This window comes from Lissotriton helveticus, chromosome 5_1 (assembly GCF_964261635.1).
Source record: "Lissotriton helveticus chromosome 5_1, aLisHel1.1, whole genome shotgun sequence".
NCBI lineage: Eukaryota > Metazoa > Chordata > Amphibia > Caudata > Salamandridae > Lissotriton > Lissotriton helveticus.
Genome location: NC_136065.1, coordinates 693,756,001 through 693,776,924, shown reverse-complemented (window position 1 = coordinate 693,776,924; position 20,924 = coordinate 693,756,001). Strand labels below are relative to the sequence as shown.

General features: G+C 46.4%; 1 protein-coding gene across 5 annotated transcripts in view; it reads left to right on the top strand.

Annotated features, from left to right (window-relative positions):
* Positions 1 to 20,924, top strand: part of P4HA1 (prolyl 4-hydroxylase subunit alpha 1) — a 574,677-nt gene that overhangs the window by 518,490 nt on the left and 35,263 nt on the right. For all 5 annotated transcript variants that reach the window (XM_078643088.1, XM_078643087.1, XM_078643090.1 and 2 more), the window contains 3 exons: positions 7,620 to 7,685; positions 16,344 to 16,412; positions 19,999 to 20,095. In XM_078643088.1, the coding sequence (XP_078499214.1) occupies positions 7,620 to 7,685; positions 16,344 to 16,412; positions 19,999 to 20,095 (232 nt within the window). The remainder of the gene's footprint in view (positions 1 to 7,619; positions 7,686 to 16,343; positions 16,413 to 19,998; positions 20,096 to 20,924) is intronic.

Sequence of the window (20,924 nt, the reverse complement as noted above, 5' to 3'; positions counted from 1 at the left end):
TCCAAACCCTTGCCTTCACCAGCTGACACCCATTATGGTGCATACCGCCGGAGGATTACATTTACGGTCCTGACGAATGCTGAGCGATTCTGGCTCCTAAGCTGAAACATGTTGACCAATTTTTCAGAGGACTAAGGGTTTTAATTTTAAAAAACCCACTTGTTAGTCCCAAATTCACCTGTTTTTAACTAATGCTGGTTGGACTATTAATAAAGTAGTTGACAGTCACAACTACGCATTTTTTAAGTTTTGCACTCATTTATCACTTTTGGTTTTTCACTGCATCAACACACAAAAGAACCAGCTCCGCTGTAAACAGGCGTAGTAGCACACAGGGAGGGCATTCGGTCCTTCCAGTGGGAACCCAATGATGAAGCATGTCACCACCAGGTTGGTGAGTGAGGGTTCTTTTTATAATTAACTTTTGTGTTCCTTCACCAGGTTTAGCTATTTTTGGTTTTCTTGTTTTCTCATTGGTTTTCTCATTGAATTGCCACTTGAGGTGTTTTGTATTTATCACTCTTCCGTTGTTAACAAAAGTTTGATCTTAGGGGTAAAAGAGTGATTGTCTACACCCTGACTCTCCTATTGTTTGAAGTACTTTTATGACACTAGACTGGATTTGTGTAAACTTATTGCTAATTCAACAAAAGTAAATTTTATGGGTTGTTTTTTAAGCCCATTTGCTTCCATTTAACTAAGATCTAGCATGATTTTGATGCAGTCATTCTATGTGACTTGTACATCCTGCAAAGTGGTCCCTCTTTATACTTTGTGTATTATCCTGTATTTATATTACAATTGTATGTATTCATCTTTAGAATGCACAGATAGCATTCGCTCTTTTACAGGATATTGTCATTTACTTGTGGTATTGTCTTTCTGGGTTCTTTGGATGGATGAAACAAACAATGACATTCCGATGGACACTTCCAACTTTCGATTTCTCACTTTGTGAATACCTCCAGGTGCCAGAGAGGATCTAGAGAATTTTCTCAGTAATTCCCTCCTGTGGCTCCGCATCGATTCCTTCCAGCTCGAGACATCACACCAGAGCTACGTATCATCGCCGCCCCTGCGCGCAGACATCTGTTCCTTTCTTTCCACTCCTTCTGAAGTGGATCCAGAGCTTGTTCCTTCACTCCTTTGTCTTGATGAATAACTTTTCTGTTAATATTTCTACAGTGTGAAAGGGACATGTCAGCCCCTAAAATGGCTGGGTTTAAGCCTAGTATGCATTTTAACAAGCAGATGTCGCTGACCCTCTTAATTATACGCCTCTGGTGTCTTGGTCCTCGCATGACTCCGCGTCTTGCGGGCACTGCTCCAAGATTAATCAAAAGGTGATTCAAAAGCACAGAGCCAAACTCCACACCATTAAACAGAAAGTGAGGATGGGCGCTACTTTTTCCGAAGTTGAGGGTGTGAACCCACTCCTGAGGCCATTCCCCAGGACATTCACCTTCCCACTCCAGTTCTTGAGACAAGTCCAAGTCCAAAAAGAAGCATAATAAGTTGAAGCGGGTCTCTCCTGCTTCCTGCCTCTCTCATGTGGACGCCTATGTTCCACTCAGTTTCAGTCGCAAACTCCTCCTGAGGAACCAACATCCCCCAACTCATCCTGATGCGGCCTGAGTTCCAGAGCCACCACCTTTGGGCCCCATGGAACCAAGGAGGACTCCAGTCAGATTACCGCCAGTGGATTCGTCCCCAGCACCGAACCAGTGTTCAACACGGCAGATGTTGTCCCAGCTCTGACTTTGGCGCCACAATCCATGCTGGCTTACAGTATATTGATGCCAGCACCTCGGGAGAAATCCATTGTTCTATCGGACACTCATCCAAATCTGACACAGCTCCTGCCAAAGTTGCATCCTCCCCCAAATTTGCCTCAATTGACAACACAACCCCTTTCAGACTCGAACACTACTCTAACCATTGCCCCAAATACACAGTGTTTCCGGAATCAACATCCTGTGCTGAAAAGCTTAGTGGTCCAAGTGTCCACCAGCGGAGTTAACCCATATTCATCCCCCTCTACACCACCATATAGGGAGTCAAAACGTATGGATGCCTTTGTCTACTCACATGCATAGTGGGGCATGATGAGCAAGAATGTGCTGACTGTCCTAAGAATATAGAACTAATCTGACACAAATTACCCAAGATGGGCAGGATGTGATGTAGTATGTCATCCAATCCGGACTGGACATTACTGATTGCTTGGCCATGGCTGGCTATTGGTACCAGCGCGGTGCCTCGGCACCATGCCTGGATGCGATACACAGGTTTTTTCAGGTGATGTCCAGGTATCTCTTATGGACATGCCATTCAATTGGAGTCATCTGTTTGACGACAAAGCAGACTTAGTGCAGTAGCACTTTAAGGTCAGTAATGGCAAAAGCACACTCTTTCAACAGGTCTGCACCCATGTGAGAGTATCCCAACACTGTTGCCCATTTTGAGGCTTCTGCATCAGTTTCCAACACTGACAATGTTGAGGCTTCCCACCACAATAGCTGGTCACTAGTCCTTCCAAGATCTCTGATCAAGCAGACCGGATCCAAGTCCTCCTTACACCTATCACCCCAGGCATCCACCTGCCATGCCACAAAATCGCTTTAACTTGCCCCTTTGGCACATGGGCACCTTGTTGGAGTCTATAGACAACACGATCTCGAGTGGGTTGCAGAACATCACATCCAATCAGTGGGTGCTCCTGATTGGTTGACAAAGATTCACCTCTCCTTTTTGCTCTGTATTCTTCCAATCAAAGACCATCTTTCAGGAGACCACATGTCCACCCTTCAGCAGTAAGTTCAGTATCTTTTAGCTAAAGGAGCCATAGAGAGGGTCCCAGCTTCAGGAATAGGAACTAAATGAGATTCCCATTATTTCCAGGTGCTGAAGGATGGAGCCCTAAGTCCTATATTATATCTATGAACGCTCAACTTCTTTTGCAAGATGTAATTTAAGATGTACGAGATGGCCATAGTTCTATGTGCTCTGCATCCAGGCAACAGGATGGTGGAATTAGATTTGTAGACCACCTATTTTCATATCCCCAATCTGCAATCCCACAGGCATCCTGCGGTTCAATGTAGGCGATGAGTTACATTTTTGACACTCCTTTTTGGACTCACCAGATCCCTTCAGTGCTCAGGTTAGTGATGGCAGTTATCACAGCACATCATCAAATGTTGGGATTGCCAGTTTTCCCATACCTCTGTGGCTGGCTGCTAAAGGCAGGTTTGCGTCAAACAGTCACAGAGCACCAGTAGACCATGGCATACCTCTTCACATCCTCCAAATCGGACACCTTCACAGAGGCTCTCCTTTTATTAGAGGAGTTCTGGATGCAGTGCTCTTTTAAGCCTTTCTTTCAGCTCAATGAGTCCTGGACATTCTGTTAGACCACCACAGCCATTACCTTAAGCATGCGGTAAAACCTTGCAGAGACGATATGTAGGCACCTCTCCTACTCGTAATATATATACCTGGATGAGATGGAAGATTGAAAGGCAGGGGAGAAGGTCCTGTAATGTCAGAAGAAAGTAAATGTCTGTTGTGATGTGGGGGTAGATAACCTAGAGGGTAAAAGGAATAATATCAGTGACCAAGGATATCCATATCAACGTAATACCCCTACCTGCCCTAGTTACTGCTAACTTCCTAATGTTGGTGCAGTAATCATAAAATAGGTATCCTTTGTATGAAGTAGTGAGGAAAAAGAAGGCTGGGCCCCTCTGCGTACGTGCGCTAAAAAATAGAGAAAAGAAAAGTATCACCAGGAAATAATATTTATTATTTAACCATACACACTACATTCAAACACAATGATAGAATAGTTTGATATGGGTATGAACCTTGTTGCGTGAGATGTGGTCAAAGAAGGTCTCCCATCAACTCCGTTGACCTCACTGAGTAGTTTCCTCAACACTAGGGACGCAAGGAACTTCCAGAACTGGTGTGACATAAGGAACCATCCAAATGAAATAACTAGTAAGCGTTCCAGCGCAAATAGATAAATATTCGGTCAGCGCTCCACCGTGTGTTGAACAATGACCAAAGTGCGCTCCAGCGCAAAAGTACAGAAAATGCCCAGTAAGCGCTCCAGCGCGTGATAAGTAATGCTCAAAGTTCGCTTCATCGCTGAAGAACAGAAAATTGCCTAAGTGCGCTCCAGCGCGGAGACACGAAATGCAATTCTTCGTTGTGCTTAGTTTTGTTTTGGAAATCATTCCAAGTCTTTGTTTTCAATAAGCCATGCAGCGCACGTGTACTTTCATGTCAATGGTTGCCTTACATGTCAATGGTTGCTGAACTCTCTGGAGAAAACAATTAAGTTGGAACTTAGGCACGGATTAGGCAATAAGACCGTCCTGCTTTCACTATAACAATTTTGTTCAGTCAAAAGGTTTCTATGGAAGAGCTCCTTAACTGCTCCGGGATAAGTGGGTTCCGGCATCAAGGACGCAACACGAAGCAAGGTCAGACTCTCCAATCCGGGTTCAAATATTTGACCCGGAAGTGAAAACCCAACCTGCCGTGCCTCTGCGTAACGTCGGACGTCGAATGATGAGACAGCCTGCTGTATATGCAGCCCGTTCTTTTCATCCTGCCGCTCGGTAAGAAAAGAAAGTTAAAACCCTACTTTGTCCATTCACACCGCACACTTTCAGCACTTGCACTTTGTTTTTTAAATAATAAATAGCTTCTCATGAACGTCAGGGCTGGGATCCATGACACCTTCAGGCTTTGATCCTAATGTTTTAACTGCTGTCCTGAGTCTTAATGATAGCTGCTGTGAGGCTTCTTGACCTCATCGGCTCCTGGATGCTAGTTGTGGATTATTGCAGATTGCACATGCAGACTTTGCTGTTAGATCTGAGGTCTCAGTGGCTTAGAACCATCCAGGTTTTGGAGGAAGACTGCAAAAGATCTGCAGTGGTGGCTGCTTGACTACAGTTTGATCAGCGGCAGAGCTCTGTTTATCCCACCCAGAGGTGATGCTCATGATGTATGCATCATTGCAGGGTTAGGGAGGTCAACTGAGAGAGGTGGAAATCAGAGGACACTAGTCTGTGGCGGAGACCTGGCTCCACATCAACCTGTTGGAATTGCGGGTGATTTGCTTGGCACAAACGTTCATCCTCCCGTCCTTTAAGAGGTGGTTGGTTCAGATTCTCATGGACAACACACTGCCATGTAGTACTGTAAAAAGCATGGCGGAGTGATGTGCTTTGCCAAGAGGCTCTGCACCTCTGGAACTGGCTTTGTTGCCAGGGAATATTCCTGGTAGTCTTTAAACTAACAGCATCTTTAAATGCCAGGATGGATGAAATCAGTCTGCATTGGCTAGTGGATCACACATGGCAGTTGCACTCTGAGGTAGCACAACAATGTGTCTCCAGGTGAGTTCTCACGATGACTCTCCCTCCGAGATGCTTTCCCTTTTGAGTGGAGCTCTGGAGTTACAGGAAACCTTTTTATCTCTACCTCTCCTGCCCAGAGTTCTAAAGAAGTATTAACTGGACCAAGATTGTCTTATTCGCTCTGGATTCGGCCAGGAGAGTGTGGTATTGGGAACATCTGGGCATGGGCATCTATCCCCCCAATCAGGTTCCCACTTTAGGAGGATCTTCTGTCACAGCAGTAGGGCAGGGTCCTTTACCCAGGTCTGTGCAGTCCACACCCCTATGCATAGAGATTGAGCGGTGATAGCTGACTGCTCTGAAACGCTCTCTTTTTAGGTAGTGGAAGTGTAACTGCCTAACGGGCGTCAATCCACAAAAACCATCTAATCTAGACGCTGCAAAAAAATTGTGGCTTGGTGTACTTCTCGTCTGATAGAACCATTGTAAGCCCAACTGTCAGATGTTGGTTTGTGCTATTTTTTGTCCTGAAAGAACATTCTGTGGCCAATGGTAAAAGTTGTTTGTTGGCCGTTATAGGTTTACCAAATCAACCACTGTTATTTAAATCACATCCTGTGATGAATTTTCTGAAAGGGTAGTCCACATGTGTCCACCCAATCCCTTTGGATACCACTGAGAGACTATTAACTGGTTCTCACATACTTGAGTGCCCCATTTGAACCAATGCACAGCTGTCCTGTGCGTCTTTTGACTTTGAAAACAATGTTTCTCATAGTGATAACATCAGCTCCTTGCATGAGTGAATTGCAAAAGCTTTTTGTCCAACAACCATATACCACCTGTTTTTTGCAGACAGATTGGTGCTACAGACTGGGGTGGCATTTCTGCCCAAGATTATGACGCATTTCTGTGTCGGACAGTCCGTCACCCTTCTGGGATTCTTTGCTTTAGCTAATCATTCGAAAGGGGGACACTATTGTTTGGATCTCGAAAGATCTTTGAACTTTTATATCGCATCAAGGATCACTAGGTAAACAATCAGCTTTAACCCCTGCGCTGCGAATTCCGCCTCGGCGCGGGGAGGGGGGGCTAGGGGGTGGGCGTGGTGCTTCGGTGCTCATGACGGCTCCACGCCATCATGAGTCACAGGCAGCGTGTGCTCATGACTGCATGGTGCCATCATGACCCGCCCACTCAATTCAGCCGCACATGCGGGGAATTAGTGCCTTGTGGGCGGGGCGGCAGCGGCATGACAACGCCACACCGTCATGAGCACATGCCTAATGTGACTCATGATGGCGTGGAGCCGTCATGAGCACCCAAGGGGTTAAGTTGGGTTTCAAGAAGCAAAGAATAGTATGGCAGTGCAGAAAAAAACGATTTCAAGGTGGATAGTCCTCTGCATCCAATTCTGCTATCCACTGGCAAGGAAGAGGCCTTCGGAGGGCTTTAAGGCTTATTCCTCTAGGACTAAGGTTGCAACCACTTTGTTGGCATGTGGGCTACCTGTCTTTGACATCTGTCAGACTGCAACATGGACGTCAGTTCACACGTTCAAAAAGACCTACTGCCTTTGTAGCCAGGTTCGTTGAAGGGATATTTTGCCTTTCATGTCCTGCAGGACTTTTTGGTCTGAGCCATTCCACGCCCCGACGCCTTGGGAGTTACTGCTTTGGTATCCATTCACAAGGTGAGAAATCTGCAGTTGCAAGTATTCATCAGAACTTACTTACCTTTGAATATCATCCAGAAAGAATGATACCAACCTAACCGTAGATTCCTCACCAACCCCCTACACTCCCCCACATTCTGTGGAATGGACTTTTTTTTCCCTCTATCTGAAAAATTCCCACTTTAGAGATATGCTCACTGTAAAATCCAGTTATTCACAAGTGGAATAATCTGCGGTTGGTTAGAGTATCCACTAGAATGAGCATTATTTGAAGTAAGTAACTTGTTCTTTAAGAAGCAAACTTTATCCTCAGGAGACTGCTGCTGCTCTCTTCTTTCTTTACATACACTAAAGTGAATGTAATGTCTTGAAAAACTACAATAACTTGAGATGGGGCCACTTACATGTCTTGGCAGTGTAATTAAAAAATGCCCTCCCCAAAGAGACATTTCTGCACCGTAGTATTAAAGAATAGTCCACATGCAAACCAAGAAATATTTCATTTTTCTGTAATACTTCTCTTGATAGGTGGAAAGCAACTAATAATTTTGTTTGTTGATCCTTAACAGAAAGATGAACCTGATGCATTTAAAGAGCTGGGAACTGGAAATCGCATAGCAACATGGCTATTTTATGTAAGTGGTGGTATCGTTTTTGATCTTTTAAATTACTTGTTTGTGATAATGTAAGGAGTAAAAGAAAGGCCAGGCCTAAGTGCGATATACTTTGCTACTGCACCATAACAATGCCCATTCATCATAGTTCTTTTCTCTCCCAAACCTCCGCTCCTCTACAGGATAGATAATACCCTTTTTAGGTCTCGGACCGTCGCACTGCGTAGCAGTGGGCGGAGCCCGTGATTTAATGTTTCTTATGGGGGGGGGCTTGGAATCCACCCCTCTTCTCCATTGGCTGGCCTAGTAAATGCTGGCCAGCCATTGGAGGAGAGGGGCGTCACTCGGTTCAAGCCCCGTCTTTTTTGGCTTCGGGCGTGTTTTTTGCGTTCTTTCTATCTGTGACGTGATCCGTCACTCAGCAAAAAACACGCCCCCGATTCCGAAAATTTCGGACCTTTGCGGCAGCCATTTCTGCCCTGTTTAAACCCAAATTGGCAGCTCTTGCAGCCTGCTCCCGGAAATGCTGTGATTCCATTGCTTCTTACACAAGCAGTTTAACGTCTTACTTTGTCCTATCCCACAAGCCGTTTACTTTGTTTTTGTCATTCGTACACAAGCCTCCCGTACTGTAGCGGGGAGCCAACTGCGTATTTACCGCGTTTATTAGGATTTTACCAGCTCTGATGCATATATATAGCATAAAGTTTAAACAGAACGAGAATTCACCCGATTAAAAATGGCCGGCAATCTGAAGCAAGGGCTTTCTGTCTCCGTTTACGGTGTTACGGCAGAGGCTCTGTTGAATGAAGATAGTTCCCAATACAAGATGGCCGTGACACCCTTTTATACTCTAAAGAAGGTCAGGGGTCAATGAAAGATGGCGGCGCCCATCAGAGGAGCAGTGCGAGCTTTGAGCAGTAGCAACCGGAGAGGCTCTGCTGCAGCTGCCGAGCTAAGTAACTTAATTTCTATTGGCATTTCTCATCTGCATGCATGAAATGTTAATCGTAATTGCCTATGATGTTATACTTATATAGTGGTTACAAGCACTGATCCTGGGTGGGGGTGGGCGGTAATGAAGGGCCGCCAGAGTGAGTCAGGCCGCCCGTAGCTGCAGGGCAGAAAGTGTAGATAATGGCCCGGGATGGGACAGGAGGTCCCCCCCCCCCCTCTCCCTCCCTCCAGTGTCTGTGGGTTTGATAGGCACCAGGGCGGGCCCTTTGTGTGCAGACTCTGCACCGGCGCTGCGTCTGGACCGCCCTCAAACCGGCATTCAGCAGCCGGGAGCAGCGCCCACTCAAGGCTGCGGATCCCTCAAGGCGCGCAGGCCGCGGCTCTCAATGCACGGGGTGGGGGTCCTGTGAGATGGCTAGCACGAGGAGGTTGCTTGCAGGCAGTGGCGGTGCGTGCAAACAGACTAATACAAAGCTCCCCCCACGGGAAGGAGACTCCCGGTGCACAGCTAGAAAAAGACAATCCTGTCTTATGTATATAGTTCAGCTCAACCAAAGTTCAGTCAAAGCAAAAGCTTGGAAAAGTTCATCAATGATTTATTCCATGAATCCAATTTTTCAAAAAGCATAAATCATAAGTTTATCCAGATGCCTGGAATCGACATCATCCATAAACAATATTATCCATTTGGCATAACTCCCAATGCATTTAGGGCTGAATTAAAGCCCTTCCTCAGGGGATCGCTCTAAGAACATAAAGGAAAACAAAACAGTTTCATTATCATGTGATACCCTATTGTACCCATGACCTTAGCCTCACAACTGTGCTGTTTATACTGCGTCTAAGGTGAACAGAGTAATCCTCCGTGCTCGTGAATAACATAAATGATAGTCAAAATTTCTCAAACCAATGCGCATGCAAAACGTGTATATATGTAACGAAAAGTAATGAGGGTCAAAGGATATACTAATGCCATGCATTGTTATGTGCACATGCCGAAAATCGTGAACGCTACATGAAATCTCCCATACCCGAGAGTGTGTCAAAGCTTGAAAGTGCACACGACGTGAGCCAACTTAAAACTGCAATGCAATTGTACAGTTAAACCAGGTGCACATTAACGATAAACCCAGGTTAAAGCAGCTATCAGCGTCCTCCAAAAGAGGTACTTACATGCAACGGAGTTGGTGTATCGGCTCTGTATGTACACAGCTAGCCGCTTCGACGAGCGGGGCGGCATACAAGTTAATATGCGTGCAGCGAGGAACGGAAAATAAAAATGAAAATAGGACTGAAATCAACAAGCCACGAGTGAAAAGAAAATGGGCGCCATCTTGAAGAGGTGAAAAACGAACCTCCACCAAACAATAAACAGAGTTGAATGTATGTAATGTGAGAACAACAATGCAACTATAACAAATGAATTCAAATAGTGTTTCCAAAAGTCTGGATATGATTACAACAAATCAATGGTAAGTGGAAAAATGGTGTGTGAAGCTGTGGCTTTGAGCATGCAATGTGTCAGGCATCATCACAACTATAATACACATGGTGATTCAATCAGATATAGCACAAAAATTCCATCCGGTCATTCAAACCGTGTGGCTGCATCGTCGTGGGGGGAGCTTTGTATAAGTCTCTTATCTTCACGCTGAAAGGCCAGTCGGCGTTATTCTGGGAGCACGCTACAAACTTTGAATTGGTTTACTGCGGATTCATCCAGCTGTGCAAGTCTGTTTCCATTTTTTGTCGGTGCGTGCAAACAGGCCAGGACACTGCTGGGTCTTACAAGGAGCTGCAACTGAGAAAAGTGACTATTTGCAGGCAGAGGCAGTGAGTGCAGGCAGGGACAGTGAGTGCAGGCGGGGGCAATGAGTGCAGGCAAGAACAGTGGGTACAGACATGGGCAGTGAGTGCAGGCAGAGGCAGTGAGTGCAGGCAGGGACAGTGAGTGCTAGCAGGGACAGTGAGTGCAGGCATGGACAGTGAGTGTAGCAGAGGGCGTGAGTGCAGGCAGGGGCAATGAGTGCAGGCAGGAATAGTGGGTGCAGACATGGGCAGTGAGTGCAGGCAGGGACAGTGAGTGCAGGCATGGGCAGTGAGAGCAGGCATGAGCAGTGAGTGCAGGCAGGGGCAATGAGTGCAGGCAGGAACAGTGGGTACAGGCATGGGCAGTGAGTGCAGGCATGGGCAGTGAGTGCAGGCAGGGACAGTGAGTGCAGGCATGGGCAGTGAGTGCAGCAGAGGGCGTGAGTGCAGGCAGGGACAGTGAGTGCAGGCATAGGCAGTGAGTGCAAGCAGGGACAGTGAGTGCCACCGCATGTCGGGGGATCACTTGGCACTTCTTCGACAGGAAGTTGCGACCCTCTTGGCCAAGAGGGCCCTCGATCGCATTCCTGCGCCAGAAGTAGGACGCGGTTGTTACTCCCACTACTTTCTGGTGCCTAAGAAGGACAAGGGCCTGCATCCTATCTTGGACCCTGGGGACGTCAATCGAGGTCAAAGGAGAAGTTCAAGATGTTGACTCTGGCTCAGGTCTTGTCTGCCCTTGACCCTGGAGACTGGATGGTAGCGTTGGAACTGCAGGACGTATATTTCCACATTCCCGTCTTGCCGTCCCACCGGCGTTACCTGCGGTTTACGGTAGGCCACAAGCACTTTGTTTACCGTGCTCCCTTTTGGCCTTACCAGCGTCCTTTGGGTGTTCACGAAAGTGAAGGCGGTGGTCGCAGCTCATCTGCACAGATCAGGGGTTCCAGTCTTCCCCTATGTCGACGACTGGCTGTTGAAGGCGGGCTTGCCCTGGACAATCGTCTCTGACCTCCAGACTACGGCCATCCTCCTGCATTTGCTGGGGTTCTCCATCAATGTGCCAAAGTCTCGTCTGATTCCCTCTTAGAAGCTCCTCTTCATCGGAGCGGTTCTGGATACGACGCACTTTGGAGTCCAGGATGTTCTGGCTCTGATTCCGATCTTTCAGCCTCTATCCTGGGTTTCGGTCAGGATGACCCTGAGGCTGCTGGACCTCATGGCCTCATGGCCTCCTGGCCTCCTGCATCCTGCTGGTCAATCATGCCAGGTGGCATATGCAGGCTCTGCAGTGGGACCTGAAGTTCCAGTGGGCATAGCATCAGGGGAACCTGTCCGATTACGTCCAGATCTTGGAGGGCACTTCACAACAGCTGCAGTGGTGTCTCATGAACCGGCATTGGGTCAATGGCAGATCCATCTCCCTTCCCCCAACCGGAGCACACAGTGGTGACGGATGTGTCCCTCCTAGGATGGGGCGGCCACATGGGAGAGGCGGGGATCAGAGGCCTCTGGTCTCCGGCTGAGTCCAGGCTCCGTATCGACCTTATGGAGCTCCGGGCGATACGACTTGCACTGAAGGCATTCCTTCTCTATGTCAATGGGAGTGTAGTGCAGGTGTTCACAGACAACACCACCGCCATGTGGTACTGAAACAAACAGGGCAGGGTGGGGTCGTGGGCCCAAAGTCAGGAGGCTCTGCGCCGCTGGACATGGCTGGAACATCAGGGCATTTCCTTGGTGGTTCAACACCTGGCAGGTTCACTGAACGCCAGGGCGGACGAACTCACCCGTAGGTGCATGATGGATCACGAATGGCCTCTTCACTCGGACGTGGCGCAAGGTCTCTTTCAACAGTGGAGAGAGCCTTGGTTAGATCTATTCGCCACCAAAGAGAACGTGCAATGTGAGCAGTTCTGCGCATTGCAATTTCCAAGGCGGCACTCGCTAGACAAAGCTTTTCGTTGCGAGTGGAGTTGCTGTCGTACGCCTTTCCGCCTATACCACTTTTGCTCAGAGTGCTGAAAAGGTCAGGCGCGGAGGAGGAGCTACGCTAGCAACCAAGATGGCCGCGTAGGCTCCCGGCTCCGCCGACCTCCTTCTCCAGCCGGACGATCCTGTCTAATATCCTGAATTTACGCCCACCCTTCGTGTGCATGAACCGGTGCAGAGTCTGATGGTGAAGTCCTGAGAATTTTTCCGGCCTGAATGACGGAGATACGTCGTGCTTTAATCTACGGCCTAACCCAGATCGTGAGCCGGGGCCTCGAGTACTGACCCAGCTGGGTTTCAGTTGATCAACATCGGCCGTGGAACCCTGGTGGGGTCCGGGTTCCCGCTGTGGAGGTTGTTTCTGCCCGATTTCGATGGCGGTCACTTGGTAGATACACCACCGCAGGAGTGGGCGACAACGCACATCTAAGGCTGTGGGCGGAGGTCGCTGTCCCGGAGACCCGGTTTGCCGCCGCCGGGTTTGCTGGGTCGGGATCCTCGCTCGCGGTGGCGGACTGACGGAGTGTGCTGCCGTGGTACTTGACAAGTCACCCTCTGTAGCTGGCCGATTCGTTCTTGTCGGTTCCCCCGGAGAGACCCGGCTCTCTAGGGAAGGTGACTATGTTCGACACAGAGAGGGGAAGATTCGGAGGGAGTCTGAGCCGCCGCTGAAGACCGTCTTGGCCGCAATCGGGGCACTACACCAACATGTGGAAATCATAATCCACAAAATGATCGCCAGCGCATTAGTGACGAGAAGTATGAGACCGGACCCTGCTCCATTGCGAGACCTACAGCGAGCTATGGTTCCCACGGTGAACATCATACCACTGGATATGGGCCCCGTGCAGAAAGATATATTGAAGTCCCTGGTCAGTGTGTCGACCAACAACAATGAGCCTGTGGCCTCGGAAAGATTGCTACCTTTAACACCGCTGCCGACCGAGGGAGGACCGGTCGGTTCTCCAACCCTGGATACTGTTGATACTTGTTCTCGGATCACAGCGACATTTTCCCCCTCCCTGGCTGATTTGTCGCTGTCGAGAATGAAACGACGTCGGGGATTGAACTGGGTGAGGGAGATCTTCAGTGATGTAGGAGCCCACAGGGACTTAACACTTTTGACTCTTTCCAGACTGAACTTTTCCAAACTCTTGATGCTCCTTGACTCTCCTGCTAATGCGGTGGTTCGAATGGAAAGGGTTCGCATGAAAGATCGGAAGGGCCAGGGATGAGATTGACGGACTGGGTTTAATATTGTGGCTTCAAAAGAAGTGGGATTAGTCATCATTATGATCACGAAAAGCTGGGCGGTGTTTACGGCTTCCCCTGTCTGTTTTATTGATGTTCTTTTAAACAAATTTTTAGCTAATTCACGTGGGTTGCTTGTTTCTGGCGGAGGGGAGGGGAGACTTGGAGCCTATATGAAGATATCCTCCTCCACACTCTTTCTTTCAACTTTTAGAACTTAGTTAGATGGGGCGACAGGCACACGGCTAGTTGGGGTTAGGCGATAGCCATATGCAGGGGTGCAGGGTGGGGGTGTTTTGTAATGTCCTTGTTCGTTTACGTGTTTAATTTCCTATTAATATCCTGTTATTAGGTGCCTTCCTAAGGGGTAATCCTGCTCGATGGGTGGACGGGGGTCCCAGGGGTGACATTAATCGCATCGATCTGTAGAATGTGTCGTCTATTATTTTTGCATGCTTGTTGCGGTCGTAGTTTCACTTTTAGTTCCCTTGTCTTACGCACTACTGCCACTTGGAAATATCCTGTTTGCAACGTTTCGGCCCCTAGGGGTGGTGGGGTCTCTGATCGATGCTGGCTGACCTGAAAAGAACGTTTCTCCTGTTTATAACGTGACCGCACAACAGCAACCAATCATAACTTTGCTTTTGCCCCGGGGAACACCCATCGATTTATTCTATGATGATATAATGGTAGTATGTTCCGTGTTGTAAGGTACCTGTTATTGGCTTTTATGTTTTTTTTTTCTTCTCTTTAATAAAAAGAAATATAAAAAAAAGAAAAGGTCAGGCGCGACCGGGCCCAAGTCAGTCTTGTGGCTCTGGACTGGGCTCGAAGAGTTTGGTATCCCGAGCTACTCAGTTTGACCATCGATCCCCTGATCTGACTGCCTCTTCGGGAGGATCTTCTGTCGCAGCAGATGGGGACCGTCTCCACTTGTACCTGTCCAGTCTCCACCTCTTTGCGTGGAGATTGAGCGGCAGCAGTTGATTCCTTTCAACTTGCCTCCTGAAGTTTGTGATGTCATTCTGGCAGCCAGGCGTCCTTCCACTAAGTTGGTATACACCTGCTGATGGAACACGTTTGTGGCATGGTACACAGCAAAGGCTCTGGATCCCCTTTCTGCCCCTCTTTCTGAGGTCCTACTGTTCCTTCTTTCTTTGGCCCAGCAGGGCTCTGCTTTCGGCACTATCAAGGTCTACCTTTCTGCTATTTCGGCCTTTCTCAGGCTCCCTGATCAGCCCTCTTTTCAAGTCCCATGTTGTTAATAGATTCCTCAAAGGCATTACTCATCATTTCCCTCCTATTCCCTTCGCAATGCCACAGCGGGACTTAAACTTTGTTCTCACATATTTAATGTGCGCTCCCTTTGAGCCTCTTCACAACTATCCTCTTTGTCTGTTAACTCTGAAGACTGCCTTCCTGGTTGCCATCATCTCTGCTAGGAGAGTGAGTGAGCTCAGACTCTTTCTTGCAAACCTCCTTGTCTGTCTGTCCATCCGGACAAGGTTGTGCTCAGGACACGTCCATCCTTTCTGCCAAAGGTGTCACTGCCTTTCACATCGTGCAGACCATCACTTTGCCTAACTTCTTTCCGCATCCTTCCACAGAGGAAGAGCGGCTCCACCGTCTGGACTCAAAACGTGCACTCTCTTTTTACCTGAATCGCACACAACAGTTCCGGTTGGATGACCAGCTCTTTGCTGGCTACGTTGACACCAAGAAAGGTCTGGCCGTACCAAGCAGACTTTCTCCAGATGGGTCGTCTTGTTTATTAAAGCCTGTTATTCTCTGGCGAAAAAGGAGCATCCATTCCATCAGGACGACGGCTGCCACTAAGGCATTGGGACGTGGTGTCCCCTTACAAGACATCTGTCAGGCAGCTACATGGGCCTCGCTGCCCACTTTTACTAAGCACTATTGCCTGGACAGCCAGGTCCGGAGAGACGGCTTCGTTGGCCACTCTGTTCTCCAGGACTTCCTGGTGTGATCTTGGTTCGCAGACCCACCACCGGGGTTGGTATTGTTGGAGTATCTATTCTAAGGTAAGGACTCTATCACTACGTGTTTCTTTCAGATAAACAAGTTACTTACATTCGGTAACGATATATCTGTAATAAACCTTAGTTAGTGATCGATTCCTTACCGCCCCACCCAGCCTCCCCGTTCTGCGAACTGATTTCTAGGGTTAAGGTCATCCCTTTCAGGGCCCTAGTTTCAATGCACCAGTGGTAAGTATCTTGCATGGCTCTGCGTTCCTGGTGCGGAAAGTCGTGTACAGAACTGACGTCCGTGCACGAGGGCGGCGTTTAAGTAGCTGCCGCGACGTCATCTCGGCGATCACGACACCAACGATGGACGTGGAGCCATGCAACGCCACCTTCCGACGCGCAGGGGTACTGCTGACGAAAACTTTGCAGATCCAGTCTGACGCCTGAGGGTAATTCTAAAGTAAGGAATCTATAACGAGCTAATGTTTCTTACAGATATATCATTACCGAAGTAAGTAACTTGTTCATTAAAATGCCTGTTTTACAATATGTGGAACGTTAACACTGGTGACGCATATTCAATGTACTTGCTTTTTAAGTGCTCTTAAGTGCCTATTTTGCAGTTATATAATGTTTCACAAAGTCCTATCATTTGCTGAAATTTCATATTCCCAATTTGCAGATGAGTGATGTAGCTGCAGGTGGGGCTACTGTGTTCCCAGAAGTAGGAGCAGCGGTTACTCCTAAAAAGGTAAACTATTGATATTTTTATTTTCATTACCTGTCGTTGAAATCCTTTTCCACAGGTTTTGGTAACTCCTTGAGATTCCTGAAAAAAAAGGGTTTTATTCTTATAAAATAATTTCGATTTTCTGAAAGGGTATAACGTTATCTACTGGTTTTCTGATTCATTTAAGTCTTTACCCAGAAGGGTGAAAGCATATCAATTGAAAATGAGTAGCTCTGTGTGTGAGACGTTATAAGAACTACTGTTTACCTAGTTATGAGTTGGATTGCACAATCATAATTTTCCCCCAATTCACCTAAGCACATACGTATAGCTCATGACCTGCAATCTAAATTGTACTCTGGGTATGTATGACGAAGGCATTGGCTGGGCTGGGCTGATATCATGTTTTTTGGCCCACGCCCTCATCTCTATTAGCACCTGGCTTTATGGGGACAAAACAAATTGCCGATCAGATTGGAACATGAGATTCTAGAGCAACATGATCAGTTGACTTTACTATATAGCAAATCCGTACGACTGGCCTTGCCATCGGTCACTAAACTTATGTTCCTTTGTTGGCATTAAGCAATAAAATATATTAAGTGGGACTGCATTTTATCATAAACAACTCCACCAGGAGCGATATCAGGCTGCTCCATACCACTGGCTTGGTTGGGTTCCGTGTATGGGATCTGCTTGATATATCTCATTTAGGAGACATTTGGTCTCATAGTCACAGAACGCCTTATGCCGAGCTGCCTGATGAATTCCAATTACATCAAACTCCAATTCCAATTGCATTTTATCGGTACTTACAAGTGCAACATTCCTTGGAACACTACCATTGTAAATTGAAAGAAGTCTCAGAATACAACCCATTTGAAGCTAAGCTAGTGGGTGAGGAACTGGGGGACAGGGCTATCTTACGGTTATACCATTCTTTATCAGTTAATTCCCTTGACCCACTACTGCCTTTAAAATGGAGGTGGGAGGTGGATGTAGGTCAGATAGAGGACGACAAATGGGCTGTGGTAAAAACGGCAATAAGAACTTTGGCAGTTTCATCTCTTCTTTGCTTGATACAGTTCAAATACTTCTATAGATTCTATGTGGACCCTTAGCGTACATGAAAGATAGGCAAGCATCCCCTTGCTGTGTTAAATGTACAGACCCCTGTGCCACCTACTTGCACCTCATTTGGGATTGTCCACCTATTTCCCGTTACTGGAAGGTGATCACACATATCCTCTGCGAAGTGGAAGGAATGAAGGTAGGCCCCTATGTAACCTAAACTGGTGTTATTGGAAATTGTTGACGAATGGGTTGGCCCATGCCGTGATAGTTTAAAAAAACAACTTAAATCTGCACTGGCCAAGAGAAATAATTTAATATGCTGCTGATTGCCCACCCAGTTGATATAATGGTTCAATGGCTTGGATTTTTGTGCGACAACAAAGGATTTGATTTATTGAACTTGTGGGTGCCAAAAACAAGTATACCAAGATCTGTGAGAAGTGGTGGGACCATCCAATCACTCTTAACTCAATGTAAACGTCTTCAATTTCTTCTGCTGACTATTGCAATAATTCCCAAAGCCCTCCCGACATGTGGGACATTGTATTGACCCGTATGGTTTGTACTGTAATCATCTTGTGGATAATTGGATTGTACCTAGGATTGTTCTGGTTAAAATCAATAAAAAAAAGGTTTATAAATGTATTTATTTTTTTAATTTACAAACTAATTACATAATTTTGACATACCAAAATGTTCTGGGGCATTATCTATGGTTAACACAGCTAAACGTACGTCGCCAATTGCAATTTTTTTTTTCCCCTTTGTTTTGATTCATAACATCACTTTATCAGTGAATGTTTTTTTAAACATATATTAATGTTTCAGCAGCAACAGCCAGCCGTAACTTACCACAACAAAAATTTTAAATTTTTGGGGATGATATAATCAACTGTGTTTTTAAATCACACTATTTCCAGCACTTCGTGCAGCCAATCAACACTAAGCATAACCCTTCGCAATGTGCACGGGCGGTTTAGCCTCAAGCTCTGGCCTAGACCCAAAACCCAACGCCCCATACATCCAACCCTTGCTAGGCCTGGATCAAAGCAGTTCTCCTGGGAGTGCTGAAATATTGGAGTGTAAATTCATGGATTCTATACTACCCATTTTGTGTTTTTGTCCATGCATTAATTGTCAACTTTTCTTTTTTAAGTCCAGAAATTCTTCCCTTGCCCCATTAGACTTGCGCTAGTACTTTTTAAAGGACTTGGGCTGAGGTGTCTGGAATCCTGTAATGGAAACCTTGCTAAAATTGTTTCATTTACTGTCAGCAAATCTAATTACTCAGATCCTCAAATAAATGAGGATCTGCCTATCACAAACATGTGCCCCCTCTTCCAATAGGGTTTATTTATTTGTCAAATTTTGGATCCTTGAGTCTTTCCTGGATTGTGGAGGGTCTGCATATTAACGGACTAGGCAAACAACAAGCACTGGCGTTGCCAATAGGTCTCGTAGAATGCAGTGCATCCTTCTTGCTCTAGTAGGGCGATTGGGTGGCTGTTGGTAATTAGAGAGTGGCCGGAGGGAAGCCGGATGGGGGCAGGAGAGCTGAGATAGCGTGTTAGGGGAGGAGAAGCCGCAGAGCGCACGCTGGGCGAAGCCCTTTGATGTGCTGTGCGGCCGTGAATGCCAGCGTGTTAGGGGAGGAGAAGCCGCAGAGCGCACGCTGGGCGAAGCCCTTTGATGTGCTGTGCGGCCGTGAATGCGCGTGCTTGTTTGCTCACGTGATTCACGTGAACTTAAATCAAACCGCACGAACGAAACCCTTGGTTTCACGATTTTTTTGAGCACTTGAATTCTCGCTCCCTCAATGCGCTTGCGCGCATTGATAGGTCACGAGACCTAAAAATTGCTCCCTGATTAACCCGTTGAATTGTTCGCAACGTCTTCGTAAAGCATTTTTGTCTTCGAACCGCTGCATCGATTTACACCAAATCATAAAAAGGTTTTCTTGTGAGTACATTTCGGCTTTTATCCCTAGTTTGGAGTCATTTGTTTGAACAGTTGTTGCTGGAGTGTTTTGGAAACTTTGCTATTGATTAAATTTAAGACTCTTTCTGTCCTACAGACCACATGTATCTGCACTACATTTGACAATTACTAACTTTAGCCTAATGGGCGAATTGAATGTTAAATTTCGTTCAGATTGGTCAATCAACGCCAAGTTTAAAGCCACCCAAAAAAGTCCTTTTAGTGGAAATTGAGATTTAACTATACCAACACATGATCGCCTAGTGTGCAATATATATATGTAAATTATAATAGTCCAATAAGAGTTTGAAGGTCAGAAATGTGTCTCAAGAGACCCACATATCTGATGATGAAAAATGTCCTCACCTGCATCATAAGCTCATATGTATTTATCGATCATTGGTTCTGTTTTGGTTTGATGCAGTGGTTGAAGATTGTCTGAATTCTGTTCTGCTTCCGAGCAGTTTTATCTCTCACAGTCCTCATTTTTCCACTGTTTTAATTATAATTCCAATTTCCATTTTTTGTTTGAGTTAACGTTTTTTTTTTTTAACAGGGCACAGCTGTTTTCTGGTATAATCTCTTTGCGAGTGGTGAAGGTGATTACAGTACACGACACGCAGCTTGTCCAGTGTTAGTTGGAAACAAGTGGGGTAGGTATTGGTTTCTTGCAGAATGTGAAGTGCAGGACCTTCATTTTAATACTAGTTGGATGTTAGAAAAAGTCAAACAATTGTATGCTCAGCAGTGCGAGTATGGATGGAGTTGCTAAGAGAAAGGTCTAAGGATCCCAATAAATCAACAAAAGATGTGGCCGAAGGGTCACTCAGGTTAGAAACCTGCAAATTTAAAGCCACCAAAAGGGTCAAATTGGCATATTGCATGATGATAGTTTCATCTAATCATTGAAAGAAATTACCCTCATAACCTGGAAGACTGTATAACAAAGCCCCAGCAAAGGATTTCTGAGGGAATAAGGAGATGCAGAAACTCAAGACCCCTGCTTCTTTCAGGTCCGCACAGGATAAAGTGGCACATTTAAAATGATCTTTATAGGCAGTAACAAATCTGCCTCCTTTTGTATTCTTCTTATCCAAATACACACTGGAATAATTACTAGGAAATGCCATTTGGATATCTGGTGCTTGGGATTCTCCCACCACGTTTCTGTCATAAACAAAACATCTGAGTCTCCTCCAGCAAATTTATAATATACAATGCATGTTTGTGGAGAGAACAAATATTTATAAGAGCAGCCTTCGAAAGTATTGCACCACTCTGTGTGGGTTTTCTGAAGATAGCACCCTTGTTCAAGGCATATGAGCTGCAGATCACACACTGTGCATAGATCGCCATCTGGTGTTGGGCCCGGATGTTTGCACTTGTTTTTGTTTTGGAGAAGTCTTTGGAAGTCACGAGATAGGTGACTGTTCTTCTGGATGATAGTGCGCATGGGCAACGGCTCCATCTTCAGATTGTGTT